At 42.2% G+C, this 23789-nt stretch overlaps 2 protein-coding genes across 3 annotated transcripts in view; one reads left to right on the forward strand and one right to left on the reverse strand.

Moving 5' to 3' along the window:
- LOC106919086 (cell adhesion molecule DSCAML1-like) overlaps nucleotides 1-4471 on the forward strand; it is a 66899-nt gene extending 62428 nt beyond the window's left edge. For both annotated transcript variants that reach the window (XM_014989248.2, XM_014989249.2), the window contains exons 31-33: nucleotides 70-264; nucleotides 358-669; nucleotides 1237-4471. In XM_014989248.2, the coding sequence (XP_014844734.2) occupies nucleotides 70-264; nucleotides 358-669; nucleotides 1237-1673 (944 nt within the window). In that variant the 3' untranslated portion in view covers nucleotides 1674-4471. The remainder of the gene's footprint in view (nucleotides 1-69; nucleotides 265-357; nucleotides 670-1236) is intronic.
- A 2230-nt stretch (nucleotides 4472-6701) lies between these two features.
- On the reverse strand, nucleotides 6702-20455 carry arhgap35b (Rho GTPase activating protein 35b). Its single transcript, XM_014989253.2, has 7 exons — nucleotides 19185-20455; nucleotides 12625-16535; nucleotides 12234-12375; nucleotides 10197-10274; nucleotides 9914-10045; nucleotides 9598-9703; nucleotides 6702-9255 (listed from the first exon to the last, which is right to left on the reverse strand). The coding sequence occupies exons 2-7, from the start codon at nucleotides 16342-16344 to the stop codon at nucleotides 8844-8846; spliced, it is 4590 nt and encodes a 1529-aa protein (XP_014844739.1). The 5' UTR covers nucleotides 16345-16535; nucleotides 19185-20455; the 3' UTR covers nucleotides 6702-8843.
- Nucleotides 20456-23789: the final 3334 nt, after the last annotated feature.

Raw genomic sequence — 23789 nt, forward strand, 5'->3', positions numbered from 1 at the left:
GGAAGTAGGCGTCTTGACTGCTGAATCGTTGATGCAGATCTGAACTCTGATCTCTGTGTTGTCGCTCAGACCCCGTGTCCAGGAAGAGCATAAAGTCCGCTCACAGCTCCAGGAACAGATACTCCAGCCAGTGGACGCTGAGTCGACCGAGTCAGTCCACAGCTTCGGCGCGGACTCTAACGTCCGACTGGCGGACGATGGGCTCCCACGGCATCACCGCCACCGAGAGCGACAGCTACAGCGCCAGCCTCTCTCAAGACACGGGTTTGTCAATCCGACTGCCGCCATTTGTTGGAAAAGGGTAAACACTGACATTTGGTATTTAAGTTTCTGACCATCCCTCCTTTGTTCTTCCAGACAAGGGTCGTAACAGCATGGTGTCGACGGAGAGCGCCTCCTCCACCTACGAGGAGCTGGCCCGAGCGTACGAGCACGCCAAGCTGGAGGAGCACCTGCAGCACGCCAAGTTCACCATCACGGAGTGCTTCATCTCCGACAGCTCGTCGGACCAGATGACCACCGGTACCAACGACCCCGCGGACAGCATGACCTCCCTCAGCACGCCGTCTGAGCCGGGCATCTGCCGCTTCACCGCCTCGCCGCCCAAACCGCAGGACTACGACCGCGGGAAGAACGTGGCGGTGCCCATTCCCCACCGGGCAAACAAAAGTGAGTGGGACAATTTGTGTAGATATGTTTGCGGTACTTTGCAGAAGTTTTCATGCCCCTAGAACTTCTCCACATTTTGTGTCGCCACAGCTACATGAAATCTTTATTGGGATTTTATGAGCCAAGGACCAAGACAGTGTAGTGTCTAACAGTTTAGTAGAAGAAAAAAATATATATTTTCCAAATGTTTTTAGAAACAAAGCTGAATAATTTGGTATGCGTTCGTATTGAGCCTATCTGGATTAACACTGTAGAAACACTTTAGCTGAAATTCCAGTTTCAGCTAAAGTTTGAAACTTTAACTGAAATCTAGAGTTTTGCAAACTCTACATTTGCAAATCTAGAGTTTGAAATTTCTTCCCGTTCTTCTGTCACCTGATTCTAGGTCAGATTGGCTGAAGTGCTTTTGTGCAACTTTTCAGCTCTTGCCATTGCTTCTCTATTGGATCTAGGTCTGAAAAAAGGTCACAGGTTGATCCCTGAGATCAACAAGCACTCAGATTCCTTTTCAGTTAAAAAGAAAACTGCATTCCTGTCCTCATTATTATTATTATTTTCCTCCAACAGGCGAGTTCTGCAATCTACCCCTTTACATGAAGGCAGACCCATTCTTCCGCAAGCAAGGGGACTCTCTGCACGACCCGTGTCCAGCCGTGCCGCCGCGGGAAGCCTCGATCCGCAGCCTGACGCAGCGGGCGTACCATACCCAGGGCCGTCACAAGACTCTAGACCCGGCCAAGCAGCAGGCCCTGACGCTAGGTCACTCCGGCCTGGGCAGCCTGGGCGCCAGCTCCAGCACCTCCACCTTGCCCCAGAGGACTCTCACCATGCCCAGCTCCAATAACGCAGCGACAGCCTCCACGTCCAGCACGAGCAGCAACCCAACCAACAGCAACAAGGTGGGCGGCTCCAGAGACTCGCTGCTCGAGAGCAGCTCCTCGGCCCTGGGGAGGCTGCAGAAGCAGAGCGTGGGGGCCTACTCCAAGTCCTACACGCTGGTGTAGTCCGGTCCGCTGCACAGACTCGCACCGCTGCCCCCCGCTCCGCAGCCAGCACCACTCTGGCACTCACAAGTCTGGGCCACAACAGGCTCGCGGGCATCTTTCTGAAAGCCGAGCTCGTGGCGAGTCGCCCGGCTTCCTGTCTACTTTTTCCTTCAAGGGCGGCGGAGGCGTTGGAGGCGTCCCGCCCCGTCCAGACAGAGACCCAGCTAACCCTACTGTTCATGTTCAAATGGAACTAAATATACGAGAACTACTAACTCCAACTAACAGTTCCAGCCGGCTGGTGCTCAGCTCCACTCAGTTCCTGCAGGAGACACACAGCCAAATGCAGAATGTGATTTCTGTGGTCATTTTTGCAAATATTGACTGTAACCAAAGAGCTGAAGGCTCTGAGTTCATGAAAACTATAATAGCCAGTATGAAGCTGTGCGACCATCCTGTTTTTTCTCACACACACACACACACACACACTCAAACACAATGTCCTTCATAGTTTTTGATTTGACTTATTTTGTTGTTTTTTTTTGGTCAGTTTGCAGGACTTCAGCTAAATCCCCTGTTTTCCCACGCTCTCTCTCACTCTCTTGGTGTCTCTCCCTAACAAGAATTGGCAGATTTCCCTTTTTTAATCGCGACTCCAAAAGGCAACGATTCAGATTCACCTCCACAAATCAGTATTCTCCACTCATCTCTCTGCAGCTGAACGGTGTCTCAACTCTTCAGTCCAGTCACTACAAACCCCGGTGAAGCAGCTGTAATTTCTCACCTTACAAATAGAGAATATTTGGTATTATAAAGAATTTTACATATATATTTCTATGTAGGTATATTATTGACGTCTAAGGGAAATGATGACAAAGTATAAACTGTATGCGCTACACTGATGTGATAGTTATACACAGCGGTTTAACGCTACCGGCAAATTTTAAGAAAGGAGACAATCGCTCAATCACTGAATTTAGAAGTAGAGAAAATTTAAGAAAAGTTGGACTTAAGAAAGAAAATGTTTAGTATATATGTGAGATATTCTGTATGTTAGTGCGTGCTGGCCAGCTAAGGAAGAGTGACCCTCTCTCTGTTGTGGAGACGGGCTAGCAGAAAGCAGGGTGGGAAGATTACACCGTCCCTGGGCTGTGACGCCTTGGTTGTTTGTGTGGCTTTTTTTGGGGGGAGGAGGGAACAATCACAATACCAGGCCTTCAATGATGGCTTCTTATATAGCTTGTTTCTAGCCCGAGTGCTTGGTTTAAGTTGATATGGTAAGATTCAAAAGTTACAGTGTCTTGTAAAAGCTGTTATGCCTCTTTTCCACATCACAGCTGCTAACTTCAGTGTATTTTATTGGGATATCAATGTGACAAAGGAACATAAAGTAGAGTAAAATCAGTGGTGGGTGTGAAATAACGTGCGATTATCAATAGGTTTACATGAAACAAAAAAAAAACAAATGTATTTCAAGAGGGGTGCATTCTTTAGCAAGGCACTGTATGTTGTTATCTCAGTGGATCCCCACAACACCTTTATGCAGCAGTTTGCTGCAAAGTGGTTGGAGACAACTTGGGTTGCTCTCTGGTTTTAAGGCCTGCGTTTGTGGCTACAAATCCTCCCAAGATGTAGTTATTTGCTTCTCAGCCAAATAAATAAGCTGAACTGAATGCCAGTCATAATGTGAATGAAGTATTAATAATATTAATGTCAAGAGATGTTATATGTCAGGGAATTCAGTTATGAGAATTATATGATGTTCACAGAATTGATATCTTTGTCGTCTTGTCTGAAGAGCTGTAAATGTCCCACTCTTCTTCATCTCCACCTCGTCCCTCCCCATGATCCTTTTCGCACTGTTGTACATGAACACAAGAACCTATGGGAAGGCCTTTTTGTCCCACAATAGTGTTTTGTGTTGACTATTTATTTACTCATTTGCTCTGTTTGTCTGTCTGCTTGCGTGTTTAGAGGAAAGGAGAGGGTTTTCGTTGGTCTGTTGATTTTGATTTTTCTTCTTCAGTTTTGTCAGAGGTTTAGGTTCCAGGGGTCCAACAGTACACGGCCTGTGTTACACACCAGTTCAGCCAAGTAAAATCAGGGACTTGTGGCTCTTTTGGTCATACAGACTACCATTGTATTGTGTATATACTGGACCGGAGCCGCGTTGTGAAACGGCATCGTTTCGGCTCTCGCTTTCGTTCCCCATTGAGATAAACTGAGGTACAAATTTGCCCCCCCGCGACCCACACCGGACCCGTCATCGCTACCTTCGTCAGTGTTGTTTTTAAATTGAGTCTTGTACATAAAACACAGTTTTGTATGAAGAGCTATTTTCTTCAAAATAAATCAGGGGACGCATCAAGGTGGAAAGTCCCGCTTTCAAAATTGAAATAACATAACAAATTGTTTTTGTTTTTTTTGTTTTTTCTTAAGACGGACAAATACATTTTTCACCTCTTATGTTTTTGATACTACTAATTTGAAGAATTTTTAGTCTTTTTTTAAAAAAAAAACAACGTATTTTGATGTTGTCATTTGTCCCATTTACTTTTTTTAATATCATTATTTTATATTTTGTTCGACCCTCGGAAAAGTCATTGCATGCTTGCTAAAAGGGAAAAATTGATGGAAAAATGTATGAAAAATTAAAAAAAACAACAAAAAAAAAAACGTTGAAGATATCCCAAACATTTCTTTAAGTTGCTTGTTACAGCAATTGCTTGTGTTCAAAGGTACATTTTCTATGAAAAAGCAAAAACTAAAAAGATCATTCTAACACCTTGTGCAATAAAGCTATCTTTCATATGCCATGGCTTCTGTCATTTCTGACCGTTTTCTGTTTTTTATTATTTTTTGACTAAAACTGTTTGACCTAACGTTAGAAAGAGCCCGATGTTTCATGTTACCAAAGATGGACGCCAGCCTCCAGAAAGGAAAGGACAGGTATGTGTATATAATACATATAAAATACAAATAAATATTTGGACAATTGTACCTGAAACCACCGCCAGCACTCTTCTGGCAAATTTCAGACCATTCACTAAATTTAATTTGAATTGTTGCAATTTGTTTAAAACTGGTTTCCTGGCAAAACAGTGTATCTTGTTTCAAATTTCAATCTTACAATCCGTGTGGTTTACACAATATACACAATAAAATCTAACTTATCCGCTCAGTTCTGTTTTTGTTCAGTAAAGTCACTGTTACATTATTCATACCACAGGAAAAAAAATATATGAAAACGCTTTGCAGACAACATAAAGCACCTAATTTCATGTGGCTGTCGGGAGGCATTGATCAGAATGCACAAAGTTCCTTCAGTTCTCTTTAAGTTGCCCTTTATTAAAGGTATCCAGAAATAAGCTTACATCTGCTTATGTGGTTCTGAAACGGAGCAATACAGTCAGGTTTAAACTTTAACAATATGACTATTAAGCAAGAAAATTAATTATTTAAGCACTCAAACTACAGTCAAATCCATTAGGAAAAGCTGTTGTCATCGCTTCTATTATACAAAGGAAGTGACGGATGTATAACAGCTGAATCCACAACACGTCATAAATCAGAAAGTTCTGACCTTGTAAGCCAACATATTTCTAACAGACTGGAAGAGCAAAAAGCCAACCATGCAATTCAACAGTACTTAGTGGTAACTTCCTAGACATACTCTATTTGTAGCTGAGATTAATAAAACTATCGACAAAGTCCATTTTCTGCACCTTATGGCCTTAAAGCTGCTCTGCGTCCTGCCAGCGTCTTCTGAAGGCAGCTCTCTGATTGGCTGGGCAATTAGCTGCCAATTCAGTAAGTCGGAAGAGCTCCGTCGCCTTTCAAAGCAATAGTTATTACCACGAAGGAAGAAAGGTCAGGTTTAGATGTTGGGAATCCAGAAATGTGTTGCATGCAGTTGCAAGCGCATCTGACAGTCTATCAGCCTGATTCAATTTCATAGGCTGCATAAATGTTGTCACATCACGCAATTGCCGGTTTGCTTTCTAATAACAGGGCGTCATCTGCGTCTGGTGACTGGCTGGTTTGACTGATGCCTGGTAACTGCTCTGTGTTGCGCCGCCGCTGGTGCCCTCTAGTGGCTGTACTAAACAAGACAGCTCCTTGAAGAGCGGATAATTTGCATCCTCATCATTGGTCGTGCACCAAATTGCATCCGAATCGTAGCTTTGCTTCTGGACGCTTGCCTGACAGCATTTAAGCATAACAGGCTCCATTATGTGGGGGGAAAAAAGAAAAAAGTCCGATTTCTGATAAGATACTTCTGGTACAAGACGTTCTCGCTTACCTGAATATTTGCACTGTAATTTGTTTCGCTATTTCCCACAAAGCTAGACGATTCAAGAGCATAAATTCGTAACGGCATGGTAATCTGCTAGATGGGACACGCCCAAATCTTTTTTTTTTTCCTGCTCTTCATCTGAACGGCCACAAGGTGGCGCAGTGATTCTTTCAAAGCTATGACCGTCCAGAGAGGTTTCGGGATACTGTGACGAAATGTGCTCTCCTAAAAGAGTGCAGTGGTTCATGACGGATATGCTGTGAATAATAGATGTTTCTTAGAGTTTCATACACCGGGGCGTTTATACTAAAGCTTCTGCTTAATAAGCTTTAGTATAAGCGCCTGTTGAGCCATTGTTCCTGCGTAAAATATGTCATGTGTTCATGTTGCTGAAGGTGTCTGCTTATAACTTTGAAGATAAAATGCACAGTGCGGTGGAAAAGTATTCGTACTACTTGAAAGTAATTTTGCTACCGCAAGCTAATGTCAGGCACATTTTTCTAAAGATGAAGTGAAGTTTATCTTTCTCTTTATCTGTGATTCAAATTTAATAAAATGGGATTCATTCCCAGAGGTTTGGTTCTGCTGCTTGGTCAGAAAGTAAGTCAAATATAAATACACACTGCTGTTCCAACAAGTAGGATGCTTGGTACTCAAAGTTTCTTAGTGCTTTGAATAGCAAAATCAAAAGTCAGACTCTTGACTGGAAAATTGGATCAACAAAAAACATACACATCCATACACATGCAGGGAGTTTTACAAGATTTAATTTATTAACTATTATACAGTTCACATAAGGCCTTCATATTCAAACGTTCTCGGTCAGACAAATTCCACCGTTTGCTCCTGGTGCACACAATACATGAACTTTTTCAGCTAAATCAATTCTTGTTCGCACACTTCATGTTTTAAAAACAGAAAGAGGGCATTCATCCTCCTCCCTTCATGTGTGGTCTTATGTTTTTTTTTTTTTTAATTTCTTCTTTTTTGTTTTTTTTTTTAATCATGCACTAATTTTAAGTGGCCTTTTAAACCATTCACAAAAATCGTAAAAAGGAACCTCCAATAATTGAAATACACACTAGAAATGTTTTCTACCATCAACTAAAGGGCGGCGTCCCTCCCTCCCCCTCCCCACAACGTACAAATAAACAACCATAACGGAGACGTGGTGTGCACCCACTCGTTGATCCTTCCAACGGCACATTTGGTCGGGTATTTTTTCCTCTCTCTCTCACTTTATTTTTTTTTTCTTTCCTTTTTTGCTTAAAGCCAAATAATGCAGCAATATTATTTATACACTCCCAGGTATCATATTGGTCTGAATGGTCGAAGCTTCAAGCTCAGAGCAGTCTGAGAAAAACACTTTTTTTTTTTCCTTCTTCTTCCTTGTTCCAGTCTGTTGAACACAAAAAATTACAATCCCCCAACAGTACCAGTAAAACAGATGAGCCCAATGCAAACGCAACCAAAAGACAGTGCTACAATCCTCGCATTTCAAAGACAGCAGGCTACTTTCTTGTTAAAAGTTCATAAGGTTAAAGTTAGAGGGCCTTCATTTTGCAGAGCTGCCTCTGAAAACGGTGAGCAGACGCTCCCCGAAACGGGTCCCAACCGCAGCAGGGGTTTCGCTTCTCTCCGACCAGGTTCCGTCTCAACAGAACCAGCAGTAACAGTAAAGATCTCAGACCCGGTTAAAGGTTCTTAATATGACGTGAATACAAGGAGCTGAGGGTCGACGGACAGCACGACAACGCGCCGAGCTACCTATCGCGTTTCAAGCATTTTGGTTTCCATGGACACCGGCTGACGACAATGAGGATGATGATGCGACTAGGTTACACATTCAACTTGGCAACAGTTCTCCTTCGACTGATGTCTGATAAAAAAAATTTAAAAAAAGAAACAAAAAAGCCCCTAAACATCCGCTCGGATCAACAAACAGCTAGAAGATGAGAAGAATTTATTTTTCCTTATTTTCCCCACATGTCTGGATGAATGAGGAACATTAAGCAGATTCAGACTTTCCATCACAACCCAAAACAGGGGGGACAACTGGATCTAATTAGACTAACTTTGCTTTTTTTTTTTTTTTCTTTTTTGCTTGCTTGCTTTTTTTCTCTACAAAAAGATCCTGCACTCGTGCCACATTCAGCCACTTAAAACAAACAATATGGATAATTAACCTATGTGGCATTTCTTCATATTTAACACTACACTATCAAAAAGTGCTTCAGATAGGTCTGTGGGTTTAAAAAAAAAAAACATGATGTAAACAAAGTTTGATCTGCCAGAGCTCAGTTGAGGCAATGGTACGTATGGCTGTTTGAGCTGAGAAATTAAAACAGAAACAAGCAAAGAAAAACAGTGATCATTAAAGTGCATCCCTGGATATGATACCCCACCCTCTTTCCTTTCCCACCATGCTGAGCCCCTCGAACAGAACAACATGAGAAATGCTTAAAAAAAATAATTAAAAAAAGGGCAGGCGATAATCTTCTGCTTCTATGGAGCAAACTGCTGCCCTGCGGACCTACAGGGGGGCTGGTCCATAAATCCAGTGGTGGTACTTTAAGAAAAATTAATATCACACATAAAAAAAAGAAAATCATTCAGTCCAGCTTGGGTTGGAGGTTTCTCGGTAGTGTAGCCTTGCAGCGTCCTCCGCCTCACTGATAATGGAAGCATGCCACATTTCACACAACTATGACCACGATCACTTCCTGCCCCCCCACCCCTCACCTCCCCACCCACTCCTACATAACCTAGGTTTGTCCACGTTTGAGATTTAGCTTTGTTTTCTTTTTGCTGTTCTCATGTCTGAATGTGTTTTGTGTGTATCGGTGACAAGGTCCAGCATCATCATGGGGCACACGCGGTGTCATCGTCTCTCACAGTGTCTCTTGTTCAGCAGGAGGGTGGTGGGCGTGGGGGTGCTGGTGGAGCGGCGGCAGCAGGGACTGAAGGGGCGACTGCGGCGTGGTGGGCGGAGACTGCTGCAGGGGGCTGAAGTGCGCGGCGGTGTGGGGAGGCGAGGAGCGGTAGCAGGAGTAGGCGGAGCTCCCGCCCAGGGTGGTGGTGGGCGAGGCGGGGAGGCCCCCGAGGCCCGTCGGGGAGTCGATCAGCGGTTGGTTGTAGTAGAAGAAAGCACACTGGTGGATGAAGGTCTCGATGATTGTCTGGTAGGTGCGCGTGGCAGTTAGGGCGTCCATCGTGGTGAAGTCGGGCCTCATGAGGGTGGGCCAGAAGCAGATGGACAGGTTTTCGCTGGTCATCAGGTTGACTCTGCTCAGCTGGCTCACCCTGGGAACAAACACACAATGCCACATCATCTACAGCAACACAAAAAAAAGCAACTAATACAGCGCAAGTTTTCACATTTTGTAGCGTTACGACTGCAAAGGTCTGTTAAGGCATTTTATGCGACAGACAAACATGAAGAAGGGCGTGAGCATAATGTGGAAACAAAAGGATGCAAACCCACCTTCTGCTGCAATGACAGCGGCATATCGTTTGAGATTCTGACTTACAATGAATGAAAGTTTTCCACGTGACAAAATGTGGAAAATGTTCAAGGACTTACACGGTCAAAACAAACGCAAACCAGTCCATCGGCTAAACCGGGACTGAAATCAGAAAGCTTACCTGTTCAAGTGGCTCACTACATATCTGAAGACGTCGTAGTTCTCCTTGGGGAACTTCCTCAGGACGTCTTTCATGGTATACAGCCTCTGCTCTCGGTCCATGATTTCTGCACAAAGACAGAGTTCTCTCTCACCACTAATCCGTCGGATCAAATTTCAGCTGAACTCTGTCACTAGCTCGTCGGGACAACCTTCCTCCCCAAATACCGCAAACACACAAAACAATAGCAAGACCAGATGAGCTCCCATCCCTCCTAAGGAAATAATCGTTTTATGTTTTGTGCGAGGACCCTCCCAGCCCAGCAGTGTTTGCTTACTGAAAGCGTCCAATAGCTCCACCTGCAGAGCACAAGGCACCAGGGGCTCAGGCAGCTCTGAGAAGAAGCTTTTGAGAGCTCCAGCCACAGTGTTTATGGCGAAGTCTTTCTCCACCAGGTCTAATCCGTGGTCTGAAGGGGAAATGACGACAAAGGTAGAAGGGATCAGATGAGAAAGCCGGAGCGCCGGTTTCAGTCATCACTAGCAGCAGCCTGTCACTTTCCTTTTGACAGCCCTACGTTTATGTTTTCAGAGTCAGATAATTACACATGAGCAACTCACCCTGTTCAAACTGCTTCTGCATGCTCTCCATCTCGGACTTGTTGCCACTCACACGGTACAACCCCTCTGTGTTCAGGCCTGGGAGGACGAAGCAAGCAGAGAAAGAAAGGTGTGTGTGTGTGTGTGTGTGTGTGTGTGTGTGTTGAGGGAGGCATAGTAGCAAAAAAGGAAAAGCACAAAAGGTTCATCGGCATTTCTGCAAACAGGCATGACTATACAGACGCTTTCTAAAAGCACCAAACAAATCACGTGATCAGGTTACAAAGCCCTGAAAAAGAAAAAAGCATGTTTTGATCATTTGGAGCTCTCCAGTTGTCTTCATGAACTAAAAAAGGCTCCAAAGAAAGAGCAAAACTGAGCTTTCATATCACTTTGTTTCAGCTTTGGCCTCTGCGACTTTCTCCAGGTTCTCAGTAGCAAACCTTTGGAAGCGCTCGCCGGCATCGACGCGTAATGTAACCTGAGCAGCATAATCTCTGATTCTTTATCGCAAATGGCTACTTCTCAGGCCTTTAGTTTGACTTTGTGCGAGTTCCACATATAGAGAAAATCTGTCGTCAGCAGATGTCAGCTCAGCTCGAAGGCTGAGGGGAAAAAAGTAAAAAAATACAAATCTTACGAGGAAAGCATTCAGAGACGTGAGCCTTTCTGTTGACTGGGACCTCCGATGGATTTTACGAGGCTGGTCCGTTTGTTTTGTTGTGAATTGACGCAATATGAATAAACTGAATTTAACCTTTAACCTAATTATCAAAACTGCAAACTATGGTAAAAGGACCACTAGTGGTAATTTTACTGGTTGTAATGATAAAAAAAAACCATCTTTGTATCAGAGAATTGGCTGTAAACTGAAGCAAATTAGCCCAAATAAGGAGAAATGAGTGGTTGAAGCAAATTGTTCCCCAGAGAAATTACTCAGAGAGGAAGTGAAGTAGAGAAAATGTATTGTTTAATATTGTATAAAAATCCAATAAGTCTAAACATTAAATTAAACCTAACCAAGTTTTAGATGCGTGTGAGAAGCTGTGCTGCTGGAAGTGCAAAGACACTGGATCTTGAGCTTATGTTGGTGATAAATCTATCTGACCAATTTTTATTTTATTTCTTCAAGTATGCGGAGCAGCTGGGTCAAAATGTGATTTTTAGATATTCAGTCTTTTATCTCAGTTTTAATAAACTGAGATATTTATTCTTTTATCTCAGTTTCAATGAACTGAGATAAAAGAACAGATTTTATGAATTCTACTTTTTTTTTAACATCTTCACCAGATGCAGCCCATATTATGTGAACTAAGGCAGTATGTTTTCAAAAGAAGAATACAAACACACTGACTCATACACAAATGACTGGGTGTTATTGTGTTTGTCTGGTCAGTGCCTTTAGTGGAAGCAACACTTCAAGCTTATCTGGCAGTCTTCAGCTAGCGGAGATATGGACAGCGCAATCTGGAGCATTTCTGCTGATTCCAGCCGATTTACGAATGAGTCAGCGCTGACCTTAACTGAGCATAATATTTGCTTTAAAGCAATTGTTAGATGAGCATCGGCTGCCTCGGCATCCGGTTAGAAACAAAGGATCAATGTAAAGTAAACATATATTGTGTTCTACTGGCCAGTAAATGATAAGAAGAAATACATATTAAAGATAATGATCATGAAAAGATAACTGAAGCATTCTTGTTTACCAAATCACTCCTACAAATTAATACATTTTCAGTTTTCCCTTTTCAAATATTAAACTGTTCATTATGACTAATTATTTTCTCTAGTCTTTCAAAAAGCACTTAAGTCTTTATTAACGCACAGAAACACTTTCATTTTTATAAGTGGCGTAGGCTGAATGATAGGATTATTAAAGTAGAAATTCTCATTTTGCTCTTTAATTATTTAAAGCCCCAAACTCGGGAAGCTGAGCCCCGAGTGTCGATCGGTTCAAATCTGTAAGAAATAAACTTTATGTACTTTTGAAGTCCAGCTTGCATGAACCTAAATGAACATTTAGGTCTGTAATCTTCTCAATGCACCAAAGGAACTCACCTGTTTTCTCAATGAAGTGGACGCACTTCTCTATGAAAAGTGGAATTGGTCTGTCTGGGGAGACCACACTGGCTAGCGGCACTCCAAAGTAACAGCTCTCCATGGGCTTGGGAATCGATGGACGCGGCTTGGGTCTTGTTTTCTGCCAGAAATGAAAACAGGATTTTTGATTAGTTTAAAATATTCATCAAAGCCAGGTTTCCCCTCACAGTGGCTGCTAATTCTCAAGGCTTGTGGATCCATCTCACTGGGTTATACCTCTGTGCTGGAATTACTTCTGTACTCCATAGGCTGAAACAAAATAGTCCTTAATGATAATATTTAACATTTGGACAAAAACTACTGTAATTTCTCTAAGATTGAGAATAGAAAAGGTTGTAATAATACAAACCTTGGCTGTTCTCCTGAGGCTCTTCAGAATGTTCCTCTTCTTTGGGTCCTCAATCTCCTCATTAACAAGACTGTCGCCTTTCAAAGTCCCAAAGTCGTCATCTTTGGACTTTGACAGAGCTCCCATTTCATCGTCGCTGCCTATAAAGCTTGTACGGAAACTGCTGAACTTGCCCAGACGCTTCGAGCGGTCGCGGTACAGTCGGGGCTTCACTCCGATCGCTGAGAACTTCCTCCTTCGCTCCAAAGAGCTGCTGTCTGCCTCGCTGTCTGAGCCATTTCCATTTGAATGCATCCTGTTGGAGTTGCGGATGGTAATGATTTTGCCCTGGGTGCTGTCATGTGGGACTGAGTAGATGATTTCTTCGTTGCTAGGGCGGGGCTTTGAGACGGCATCAATGGGTTCAGCGTAGTCTGAGGGGTCGTAACCCACATCTCCACCAGGTACCCAGGTAACAGCAGAGGGCAAGGACCGACGATGACCTAGGGTGTCGATGTAGGGACTACGACTAACCTTCCGGAAGTCAAAAGTGACACCTGGTTTTACCCTCACTTGGGGGGGTATTTTGTTGTTGAGCTTATTTTCAAAGTCTCTGATATCAGATATGACAGAGATGTCACTGGAGTCCAAGTCAGGCATGTTGAAGCCGCCGCTGTGAGAGGAGAGAGTGCCGTCGTAATACGGTGGAGAAGGCTCTACGTCATCCTCCGAATCCACAAACATGGTCACGGGACTGGGAGAGATGCAGCGTGGGGAGTATACATTTTCACCGGTGCACGCTTCTGCAACGTTGTCATACATATGCGTGGCCTCCACGATGTTGCGCTTCTCTACCACCTCCATCAGAAATGAATGGAACATTTCTATTCTGTGCAGGCCTCCCACCACTCCCCCAGATCCACAAACCACACTATTGAAACGACCCTCGATCTCATGGGCCAGCTCCTCCCCCTGAATCAGCTGTTCACAGGCAAAGTCGCTGTCGGTGAGCTCAGCCTGACTATCTCCTACTGCCAACAGCTGAACGGGGATAATGTCCTGAACCTCACATAAGAATGCACACAGGGTCTCCAGGGAAGCTTTCCGGGTGACTGAGTACACAGCAATATAGCCGTGCACTAACCTGCTCTTCCTTAAAGTGAACGAGGCATGATATGAGAGGAGAGAAAGCTCTATGGCCAGCTTGTGCCCCCCAACGGTCTGCTCTAACAACACAGAAGTGCCACTATTCGACATAGGTCTGCAATGCTGATGCATCAGGAAAGGAGACAGGAGCTGTTCAATGTCATAGGGGTCTCCACACATTAAGCACATGACAATGCGTAGGTCTGCCTCTTGGGCTGGCTGATGTGGAGAGTCTCGGAGGCCAGGAGGCTCAGGGAGGAGAGGCGGGGAGCTGCTACTAAAAGATGTGCTCCTTCGAACATCAAGAAGGCCTCTCAGCACCTGATTGATCTGAGTCTCACTTACATTGTGCCCATAGCCCACACCGGGGGAGGCTGGGTCTAAAAAGCTACACTGTAGTCTCCTTGCAACTTGTTGTCCCTGTGTTATTAGGTTTAAGGCAGTGTCTCCACCTATATCAACATATGAGCCCACCCCTCTTTTAGTGACTAAAAGAAGGGATGTTGGCAGTTGAGCCAGCTGGCTATCCCTTCGACCTAGAGTTGATTCCCTAAGTCGCTCAAGACTTTCTACCACATAAGACAGAGAATCTTTTGAGTTATACAGACAAAGACATCCATGAGGGGTAAATGTGGGGGTGTGGAAGGAGTTTACTGGAAGACGAACGTTCCCCTCAATGGGCCGCAGTGTCAACTCATACATCTTCCCGTCTAAAACATACCAGTCATCATTTGTGCACAGAGCTCTAATCTCATTGGCAAACTCTCTGGCCAACCCATCCTTACCTAGGATGACCAAATTAATTCTATCAGCTTTGGTGTCCCCAAAATGAGCTTTCACATCAAAGAAGGGGTAACAGGTGGGAAAACGAGATGCTAGGAGTTGCTCAATCTTAGAGTCTCCACAGTGAGGGCTACTGGGGCATGTTTCCTTGGTGGGGTGATAGACAAAGTGAATATGCTTCAGAACAAGGGCATCTCTTTCAGCAGGAAGCTTTTGCAGCGCCTTAAACCTCTGCTCCTCTCCCAGAACCTCCTGAATTGCTCCCATCTTTTCTTTGCTAGGCTTGGCATCCACTTCAAGCTCATAAAAAAGCTCAGAGTATTCAAGCAGAAGCTCCTGGAAGTCTTCTTTAGCACGGTCAATAATCTCCTTTTGATGGCGGTTGTACAGGTCCAAGTACTCCGGCTCCTCGAGCCACTGATAAAACTCCTCATTCATGATGAAGCTGCGGGCCTCCTCCCATGGTTTACCGGGGGTGACAAAGGGAGAGGATGCTAACTTTTGCTTAAACTCCTGTCTTATTTCTGCACGTCTACATTCATTTCTTAGATGTTCCAGATGGGCATTGAATATATCTTCTGCTTCAGCAGTCTCCAGAAGATCAGAGGGGATTCGCTCATCCTCCATGTTGTCTATGTGAGATGTATCTTCCCATGGAGAATCCTCCAGAACCACAAACCAGTGAGTAAAGTGCTGCTTGGACTCGAGCACTTTCTGCACTCCAGACCAGCTCAGCTGATCTATTTCATCGAGATCCGGCACCAGTGAACTAAGTGCTAAAGGAAGAGTGCTAAGATATATCCTGCGACGCCTCTCGATGTGCTCCTGCTTCAGGCGGTAGACATGCTGTTGAAAAAGCTTTTTGCATTTAGCTGTTCCTTCCAAGAAAACATATTCTTTGTACTCTGGTGAGTTGTTCATTCGTCGACTGGCGTTTAACCAAGTTTCATTATGATTCTTGACGATACGGTTAATGAGCCACTCGTAGCGATCCTTGGCTGAGGCTATCTGCTGACTCTGGAGTTTCAGGGCTTCAAAATAAGGTATGATCTTGGGCTTGCCCCTGCCCTTATCAATAAGCTGAACCAACGTGAGGAAGGCTAGATCCACATTAATATTTGAGCGAGCAGAAGTCTCGACTACTGGGAGGCTTTTCTTTGTGATCGCAAAGGTATGCGCATCTTTGATGTAGCGCTCAACACCTTCGTCACATTTGGTCAGCACCAGCACTATGGGCTTCTTGGTCTTGCTGAGCTGGCCATAAAGGTTTGTGACGAATTTCAGCTGGTCATCAAAGTTACGGTTCATGCCGCGGCTCACATCAACACAAAGCAGGAAGCCATCAACCTGCAGTTTCCCCTCTGGCATTTGCTTTTGCTCAAAGTCTTGCTCCAAACCCAGCTGATCTGTGCAGAAGTACATGAGCTTCTCTGCCGAGGCCAACTTGGTCGCAGCCGCTCGCTTGATATAGGGCTGCATAGCAGTGCTACGGTGTGGCTGAAATGTCTGGTCATCTATGAATTCGGTTTGCTCCACGACATGCATCCTGCACTCAGGGCCCTCCTCCAGGACCCGAGACACCTCCCCCCAAAATAGAAAGTGGTCATTGTTAACCACACGACCCCCAAAGTCACTGGTGCTTAAAACTGATGTGTGGTCCAGGTAGAAATCGTCAGCACTGGGTCGCACAAACCGATTGCACAGGCAGGATTTGCCCACCCCACATTGCCCCTTCTCCTTCTCTGTTCCAGACAAACCCACCACAATGAGGTTGTAAATGGGCGATCGTGCATCTTGCTTTTTCGCCATCATAGCCTTTCGAAACTCATCCTGCCACAAATAGGCACTGAATAAAAGAGATCACTAATATGCTCGTCCGTCTACTGCTGATCCACCGAACAGATCAGATTGCTCCTTCTTCTGCTGGGCGTCAGTTATAATAAATAACAGTGCAGTGATAAGAGCAGCAGGTCCTTTCATTCATTCCTTATAAGAGTCACATCCTGTCAAAACAAACAAAAAGAAAGGAAGTCAGACAAAAAGAGCATTTGTTAATCAAGAAAATGTACAAAAAAAAGAAACTGAACATATTTGGAAATAATGAAATTACCAGTAACTTTAAATTAAAAAAAAAATTATATATCCAAAAGCAACATGCTTCTAAATGTTGTGCTATGTGTACCTCTAAAACAAGAATTATAATTTAACACCAAGCTGACCTTTTTTTGCACACCATCCTTATTGTTTCAGCGACAAAATAGTCCCTTTTGCTCATCGATATTAAAATATCAATTATTTACCAAAGTGTGACATTGTGCAAGCAAAAATTACATCAATTAGTTGCACACTGTGTGAAATTATTCTGTTGGCTTTCCTTCTGTACAGCTCCAAGATTTTTTTTTTTTTTTTTTTTTTTTTTTTTTTTTCAGTAAAGCCCTATTGTATTTCTTTGGCATCATCATTCATTACAAGCCAAACCTACTGAGGGGAGTGTTACAGAAACATTAATGCCAGCCATTATAATATCTGCTGGCAGAAGCCATTGATTTTTCTCACACTGTGGTAGCAGCCAAACCTGAAAAACACAGGTTTACGCAAATTTCCATGAAAAAGGGAAGCTTATTTATTATCAATTGCAGCGCTGCAACGACAACAATGCAGGATGACGGACTAGTTTGACATGTTTTCTTTGTTGTGAGGACATATTCTATTTTGCAATGACTTTTTGCTGGAACTCTGCATATGACTGGCCCTAATGGCAGTTTTTGAATAAACCTGCTGAAAATTTGATTCAAAAACTGAGCTTTAGCCAGAGTAACACTTTCACTGGTGACAAATTAAAAGAAATCGGACCAGGTCTTTGCATTTTACCAGGGATAATTTTTTACTGTAACCAGCAAAATTGCACAGATTACTCTCAGCATTGCTCAGCTGATCTAAAAGAAAACAAAAAAAGACAGGGACTGAGATCCAAAATCTAAGAACAAGCATGTTGGGAGTGGCTCTTCAAGTGATGTATCAGCTGATCAGTGAGTTTAGTGACATGCATATAAATGACTGTGCTGTCGACACGCCGTTCTCTATTTGTTTTTAAGCCAGACAAATAGTGCCACTACAAAAGGGGGAAAATGACCAGATTTACATTCGTGATATTGTTTATCAATAGGAATTTTCAAATTTTGATTCATTGGAACATAAATGTTAACTTAAATGCCTTCAAGCCCAACCATCTATCCTCCCATCCCCCAACTATCTTCTTATATCAACAGCATAATCAAACCACATAAGGTAGCAAAATGTTTAATATATATATGTGTGAGTGTGTGTGTGTATTTATATAAATTTGAAATAAACTAAACTCTCAAATTATAGAAGTTTCCCATGTTTAGGTTAAAAGTCAGAAAGTTGAGGTATTTCAGAAATTATTCATGCTAAATATTCCTGAGGGGAAATGGGTGAAAATCTTCCAAAATAAATCTGCTGGGTTTTGATTTATATGCATCTAAAAAAACATGTTTAAGCTTTTGTTTTTGGATATTAACTTCAATCCCCACCATAGTTTCATCTTCTAAAACTCAAAAATATGTTATGGTTTTCAATGTTGGTTGTCCAACCATTGCAAAACATATATTTGCATAGACATATGCAGCTATTTAGCTGCACAAATAAAGAAAGGTGCTCTTCAAGGATCAGTATTTGAGGCATTTCTTTTTTTAAAAATAATTTATATAAACAATCGAGGGATAACTGTATATATATATATATATATATATATATATATATATATATATATATATATATATATATATCCAGTTATAGTTCACTTTTAAGCAGATGAAACAATCATCAGTCACCATCAGCAGTAAACTCCATTTTACCTGTTATACCAAGTCAAAGCTTTTTTTGAATGAGTTAAATATTTAACACTAAAAAGACTATAAATATAATCTTCACATGCTCCTCCTCAAACCTACTAACTAATAAAAGCCACTAGAAAAATAATTTCCCCCAAAAACATTCAAACACAAGTACAACAAAGCAAAAGATGCCATAAACTTTCTCACCCCATCTATTTTTAAAGCACAGATAACTGCTTCTATATTAGTACTGATGCAATGCCATTATGATGGCCACTTCATAAGGTAAAACTAATAATACGAAGTGACCTTGGCTACTTCGACATTACCCAATGAAAATACCAGCAAAAAAAAAAAAAAAAGAGGTGACACAATTTGCCCTTTTTCTTTAAAGGCAAAGTCCAGCAGGGTCAAAAACAAATGTGGGCAGCTGAGCTAGGCCTGATGCCCGAATAAACAGATATTTAAAGAAAAAAAAAAAAACTGAGCCCTTCTGAGCAGTGATCTGGAGCGCAAATTCAGCTCGCAGGGTTGTATAACCCGCTTACAGAGACAAGTTCTGTGTTCCGCTAAGGATTACCAGTGAACATTGGCTTCAGGGTGCTCAGAGGGGCTGACCACGCCAGGCCTGCTGCCTAATGCAACTGCAGCGCCGGGGCTGTGGACTGACCTGCCCTGCTGCACGCCGACACGCAGCGATTAAAGGGAACCCACTTCCACCCAGTTCGTCTTGGGTGTGAGCACTCGTCAGCTTCTCCGGGTCAGCCAATAAAGAAGCCGATCGGGCATACATACCATCGCGTTTCTCCCCTTTTCTCCTCTCGCATCTGTCAGGCCAGTGCTTGCCGCAGCCCTCGCCGCCGCCTGATGTGCATAAGCAAAAGCCGCAGAATAAACGCCAGGAACTGCTCCCAAATAACACTGATATCACAACGCTGCGTATGGCGTGGTCAGTGGAAATGAATCCCCATCACACATTGTCTGGATTCTCGCCCCCTTCTTTCTTTTTCTTTTTTTTGCAACAATGTTTTTTTATATATACATTTTTTTTATTGTTGCACTTAACCGCCGGGAAGAAATAAATATGTCCAGGATTATTCTTGCAAAAGGGAGGTTTCCGCCTGCGAAATTCGGGCGTGTGAAACAAAAAAGGAAAGAAAAAAAAAAAAGAAAGTCTGCTCCAGACGTCTTCCTCTCGGTTCACCACGTTGCTTTTTCAATCATTATTCTGTCCATTGTTGTGGCCACATAATAACGCTGGGCCGGTGTCGCACACCAGACAACAGTGAGTTTGTTGTAATCGCCCTGGTGTCTCCTTTGAAATGTGCTCCTGCTGCAACACGAATCCTTCATGTCCTGGGCGATTTTTGGAGCCGATCGCGAGTGTGAAAGTGGAATTTCTCTCAGCTTTCCGATAATGGCGGCGGCGGCCCTCCTCCTCCCCGGACCTAGATCTCCTCTTCTTTTCTTTGGGAAAAGGGAGCAGTGGAGACCGAAGCAGCCGAGAGAGGGACTCAGTCTCACCCAGCGGCGCCCTCACACAACTGCAGCAGGTCGGCTCTCTGTTGCTCTAACTCTCCACCACGCCGATGCCTTTGCACCGTTTCTGACCCAAACGCAATCGATTAGTCAATATTGTTCAATGCAAAGCTTGTATTGGACGTTATTTTTGTCCAATTCGAGTGCATATTATTAAAACAATTTGAATATGTTCCTTTCTGTTGGAGAAAAGCTGAACATTTTTTGCACCACTATGCCCCGTTTTTTTTTTTTTTTGTAGAAAATTGACACAAAAGAAAGATAACTGTTTAAAATAAATGCGTGTACTTGCCCGATGCTGGCTTCCAAGAGTTAAATGTACATTTAAAAAGTACTCATAATCCTTTAACTTCATTACATTTTGTCACATTACCACTAATCTTCATTTATTTTATTATTTGATGCAACAGTAGCACCTATTACTTATGTAAAAATCTGAAAAGTGCATTTTCATTTCTTTTAAGAAATACACAAGTTTTCCTTTGACACCAAAGGTAATTATCGAGTCATTCAAACCTTCCACAAAGCACAGGAGTTTGAATACTGATACATTTACAAGGCTCAATATTCACCTGGAACTTAGCAGCAACAGCAAATTTAGCAAATACATTATATAGTAATACAAGTAGTCTGTGCATAACACATTGATGTGTGGCATTAAACATAATGATGTACTCTAAAATGTACAAATAAAGTTAAAATAAATACTATCAGGTACTAAATTTTGAAAATGTAAACCAGAGGACTGAGTATTACAGAACCTTAATTCATTCTGAGCTTTTAAGAAGAAATTTGAATTAGCCAATCGTGATGTACTTCACACCGTACACCTGGTACGTTTCTTGACATTTTTTAATGATCAATCGGTTTTAAGGCATCACTTAAGGAGATTAGAATTAATAAAGTGCAAGAGCAGCATCAGACAGGCAATTATTATTGTTAGGGGGCTGAATGCTGTCATCAGTTTGGAGAAGCAAGGCCCTGATTAGTTTGACAGGTCATTAAAGGGCCAGCGCAGAAACAAACAGACAAATTCTGTCCAGTAGCATCAAATAATATGTAAAATGGAAAAGCCTGCACAGACCTTTCTTTACTTTTAGTTTGAGTTAGAGAAATGTATTAATTAAACTGCTCTTATTTGTAAGAAATCTTGTTCATAGCCCCATAGCAACACTTTGAAATGGTCTCAGTCTTGCTTTGGGAGGCACCATAACTTATTTGAGTTAGAATTAAAACTATTAAACTAACAAACCATAGAGCAGTAACAACTTCAGGCATTAAATACTTTAAATGTAGGTTGATACTCTACACACTACTTTGCAATTTCTTTCATTTTTACAAAATTTACTTTTGCAATTAGAAATTTGAGCTTGCAAACATGCGTCAAACTCAAGGCTCGGGGGCCAAATCTGGCCTGCTGTAGCTTTATATGTGGCCCCCCCAGACTCCACATTACATCAGTAAGTCCCACTAGTTTTCCACAGATCTGTGAAATTCACACAAAATCAACAAATCTCCACATTTGTTCTGATTTTACTGTAATTTTTTTTCTCAAAATTGTCCAAAAACATTGAGTCTAAGTGACTGCTGCCTCAGCTTGACTTGATGTCAAGTTATAGTACGTGGTCGATTCGGCGAGTAATAAAAAGTCACAGTTAGCATCATATTATTAGCACAAACATTGTACAAATTCCTTACAAATATTTCTAAGTTGCTTTTGATATGACACTTAAAAGTTTTCATTTTAGTATATTTTCTGTTTTAAATGTTTATCTTTACTATTTTCCTGTAGAGCATTTTAAATTACCTTGTGTAAGAACGGTGCAATGGTTGTTGCCTATGTATCAACATTTCTAAATGATGGAAAAGTGGGTCTCTAATATTTTGTAAATAACTGTAAATTAATCTTTATTGTTTGCTGAGTGGGATACGTGTTGCACAACCAAAGCAGTTTGGGTTAACTTATTTCTAAGGTAACAGAAAGACAACGGAGTCTCGACGATTTTCAAACAATCCGGGATAATAAAGGAAAGAGAAACCAAAAGAGAAAGAAAAAAAAAACTAATGAAAACCACTTCTATAAAGAAGTGCACTGTTGAAAGGGCAATTCCCTGCAGTTCCCTTTAGTCTAATAAATATTCATTAGCTGTCGACCATACTCCACTGCTCTTCCACCTTTGATGGGGCTGCTGCCGAACTGGATCAGCCAGACGGACAAATGCTTGGATCTGATTGGAGGAGAGGCTCTGTGCAGACCGCTGAGCTGATCCAATCTAACATCAGCCATTAAATAGATCAGTCATCAACATCATATCTGATTACTGTTACCTTCACTGTTGCTGCCTCCTGGTGGATTTACAATCCAGCTCACGTTGCTGTTTAACTAAGGATTTTATAAGATCAATTTTTTTTTTTTTTTTTTAGATTTGATGCACTGCATGTTTCTTTTCGTGCACCTTTTTTTATGCTGTGTTTTGTTATTCTGTTTGTGTTCAGAGATTTCTGACAGGTAGTGCAGGTGGGGTGAATTGTACATTCTCCAGGCTTCAGGCTTTGCGGTAGAAGTTACCAAAGCCGAGGCAAGCTCCGGACGGCTGCGGACAACCCGGAGCATTTGGGGGAAAAAACCAGGTAGGCACTGTTGCATGAGTTGCATAATTATGTGTCAGATATGTTTTAGCCTTAAAGTGTGATTTGATGCACTTGCTCGAAAAAAAAAAAAAGTTTTACTGCTTATAAATGAAAACCTTGGTTTTCAATGTTTAGGATAACTTTTTTTGTTTGTTTGTTTTTTGGGGGGGAAGCCAAAAATAATGTGAAGTCTTTCCTTCAATAAAAAAACCCCAGATAGGAATCATTCCATGTAGTTGATATTACATCCACTAGGCAGAGCCATGAGGCTGAATACAACACAGAGAGCAACAGCAACACATACTGTTGATTTATCTCAGTATTTTTCTTTTCTTGCTTATCATAAAGGAAAAATTGACTCATGTCGTCTATGTTTTTATGATTGTCTTATATTTACCTCATAAAACAAGTTTCTGTGGCTTCATGGCTCTACGGGGGTTTGTTTTACACTTCAGTCGATGTATAAAGGAGCCTCTATGTAACAGGGATCTGGGGGATGAGAGGCAGTAAAGGTTAGAAAGGGGTGAAAGGGACAACAGATGGGCGCTGAAGGAGCTCCGCACAGGGAGACAATAGGTGGGAAAAGTCTTTTATACCATGCGAATAATAAACATTTACTGCTGGTAAGGTACAATGTCTGAGCATCTTTCATATATTCTTGTTTTTTCCTCCACAGTACAGCTTCACGATTGGCTCATAAATGGTAAACAATGTTCAGGAGAGAGAGGGGGGGAAAAAAACACAAACTGAAATATTTGGCTTGGTAAAGTGTATCTGGATTGCAGCTAGAAACTAATGAGGCAGAGTTTAAACTGAGACACAAGGATGGGGAAACACTTCACTACCAGAAGCCATCTTTGACAGATGATTAGTCTGAATATGAAAATATGAAAAAGTGAGATTAAAACAAATTAGATTATGCAAAAAATATATTGAAAAGAAGGAAGTTTATGCCAAGAAAGCTTTGCTGGGATCTTTGGATTACTTCCTGAGTCAGATGTTCAGAATTAGTTGTGAAGTTTATAATGAGATTATCTTAAATTGAAATCAGACAGAGAGGCATACCAAGGATCTGTTGACAGTTTTAATAACATGATGCGTGTATCTGAAACCGATCTGGACAAAAAGTAGGTAAATATGACCTCCACGAACCTTTCTGCCTTTTAATGACTGTTTTTTTTTTTTTTACAAAATGTTGAGAGGCACAAAGTGCAGATGTGTATGTGAATG

Source organism: Poecilia mexicana, unplaced genomic scaffold (assembly GCF_051168715.1).
Source record: "Poecilia mexicana isolate PSO_F unplaced genomic scaffold, ASM5116871v1 scaffold_14, whole genome shotgun sequence".
NCBI classification, from domain to species: Eukaryota; Metazoa; Chordata; class Actinopteri; order Cyprinodontiformes; family Poeciliidae; genus Poecilia; species Poecilia mexicana.